This window comes from Sinocyclocheilus grahami, unplaced genomic scaffold (assembly GCF_001515645.1).
Source record: "Sinocyclocheilus grahami isolate Dianchi unplaced genomic scaffold, SAMN03320097.WGS_v1.1 scaffold4892.1, whole genome shotgun sequence".
Taxonomy (NCBI): domain Eukaryota; kingdom Metazoa; phylum Chordata; class Actinopteri; order Cypriniformes; family Cyprinidae; genus Sinocyclocheilus; species Sinocyclocheilus grahami.
In genome coordinates, this window is record NW_015509732.1 from 4,813 (window position 1) to 6,098 (window position 1,286).

Genomic DNA, 1,286 nt, shown 5'->3' on the forward strand with positions numbered 1-1,286 from the left:
AATGATAGATAGTGCAAACAAAATACTTCAGCAAATACATTTTTAATCTGGAAAATACCAAAGTTCAGGCTGTCACATCAGTTTTGTCTCAGACTTACCAGATATAGTGGATGAAGCTGCTCTCCACATCTGAAACCAGACATACGGGCCCCAGGTCAGCTTGGACTTAAATATAAAGATACAAAAATAAAGTTTTATTCTGATTTTTTTCATTGTATAGAAAAAAAAAATCTACGTTACAGGTTTGGAATGATATGAGGGTGAGTAAATGATGACAGAATGGGTGAACTTCTCTCAGAGAATTTGTTCAAACACACATACAGTGTCTATGGAGGACAGAAGCTCTTTCTTTGCATTCTGTGTTTTCTCTTCCTCCTCCTCATCTGTGCTGTATTCTTCCATGGTCTCCCCGCTGGAGAAATGAATAATGCGGCGTGGGGTTTTCTCTTTTCTGTCTAGATCACCAAGCTCCACACACTCATATTCCTTCTCTTTTCCAGAGCTCTGTCCACAGGCACACACCAGATATATTAGAAATAACCGTCATGCACAATATGCTGGGCTTTTAAACTGGAATGAGGGAAGAAAACACTTACAAAAAGAAATGAACAACAGTAGTTACCAAAAAAAAAAACACAGTAAAGCTATTGCGTCTGTTCTAAAACCATAATAAATGTATATATGGGTTTGCTTAAAAAAACTAAAAAAATTGCCTAAATAAATAAATCTGCATTGCTTTAAAATTTTCTGACATTTTTGATTCTTTATTAGTTCATGTCTAATACCATGTTATCTTTTTTTCTTCTGTAGTAATATAGTAACTTTTAGTGGGACAGACCTACAATATCTGACTGGCTTACGTTACTATGTAACTATGCAACACACATGTAGTATCTTCAAAACTAAGGTGTTTTAATATTTTTTATAGCGTTATGATGCCAGAGATGACTATTTTTAATTGAATGCCTGGCACAATGTGAATGCTTAAATACAAAATGATAACTGTACAATAAAACGGAACAAACTTGAATTATATTTTATTGGATTTTAAAATAAATGGAAATATTTATGCGAGTCATTCAGCCACGTAACCTGATTTAAATTGGTCAAACATCAATTTTACCTTGTCAGGATCCATATCATGTGCCACAGTTATACTGACGCTGGATAGATAAAGCGATATTTCTGCCATCACTATTGTGCACAAGCTCCGCTTTCCAGCGCAACAGCATCAACCTGACCGGGGCGGAGCCACTGATGCAGCGGCCTCGGGGCGGAGCCACTGA

The 1,286-nt window shown here is 36.4% G+C and overlaps 2 protein-coding genes across 3 annotated transcripts in view; both read right to left on the reverse strand.

Moving 5' to 3' along the window:
- The window catches only part of LOC107577018 (protein FAM177A1), a 4,407-nt gene extending 3,198 nt beyond the window's left edge, over positions 1-1,209 (reverse strand). The window contains exons 1-3 of one of the 2 annotated variants that reach the window (XM_016263136.1): positions 1,124-1,209; positions 322-504; positions 99-129 (exon numbers count right to left, since the gene is read on the reverse strand). In XM_016263136.1, the coding sequence (XP_016118622.1) occupies positions 99-129; positions 322-504; positions 1,124-1,192 (283 nt within the window). In that variant the 5' untranslated portion in view covers positions 1,193-1,209. Of the gene's footprint in view, positions 1-98; positions 166-321; positions 505-1,123 lie in introns of both variants that reach the window. The other variant, XM_016263135.1, reaches the window with a different exon arrangement.
- The window catches only part of LOC107577017 (uncharacterized), a 7,678-nt gene continuing 7,586 nt past the window's right edge, over positions 1,195-1,286 (reverse strand). The window contains exon 4 of the mRNA XM_016263134.1: positions 1,195-1,282. Coding sequence (XP_016118620.1) covers positions 1,195-1,282 — 88 coding nt within the window. The remainder of the gene's footprint in view (positions 1,283-1,286) is intronic.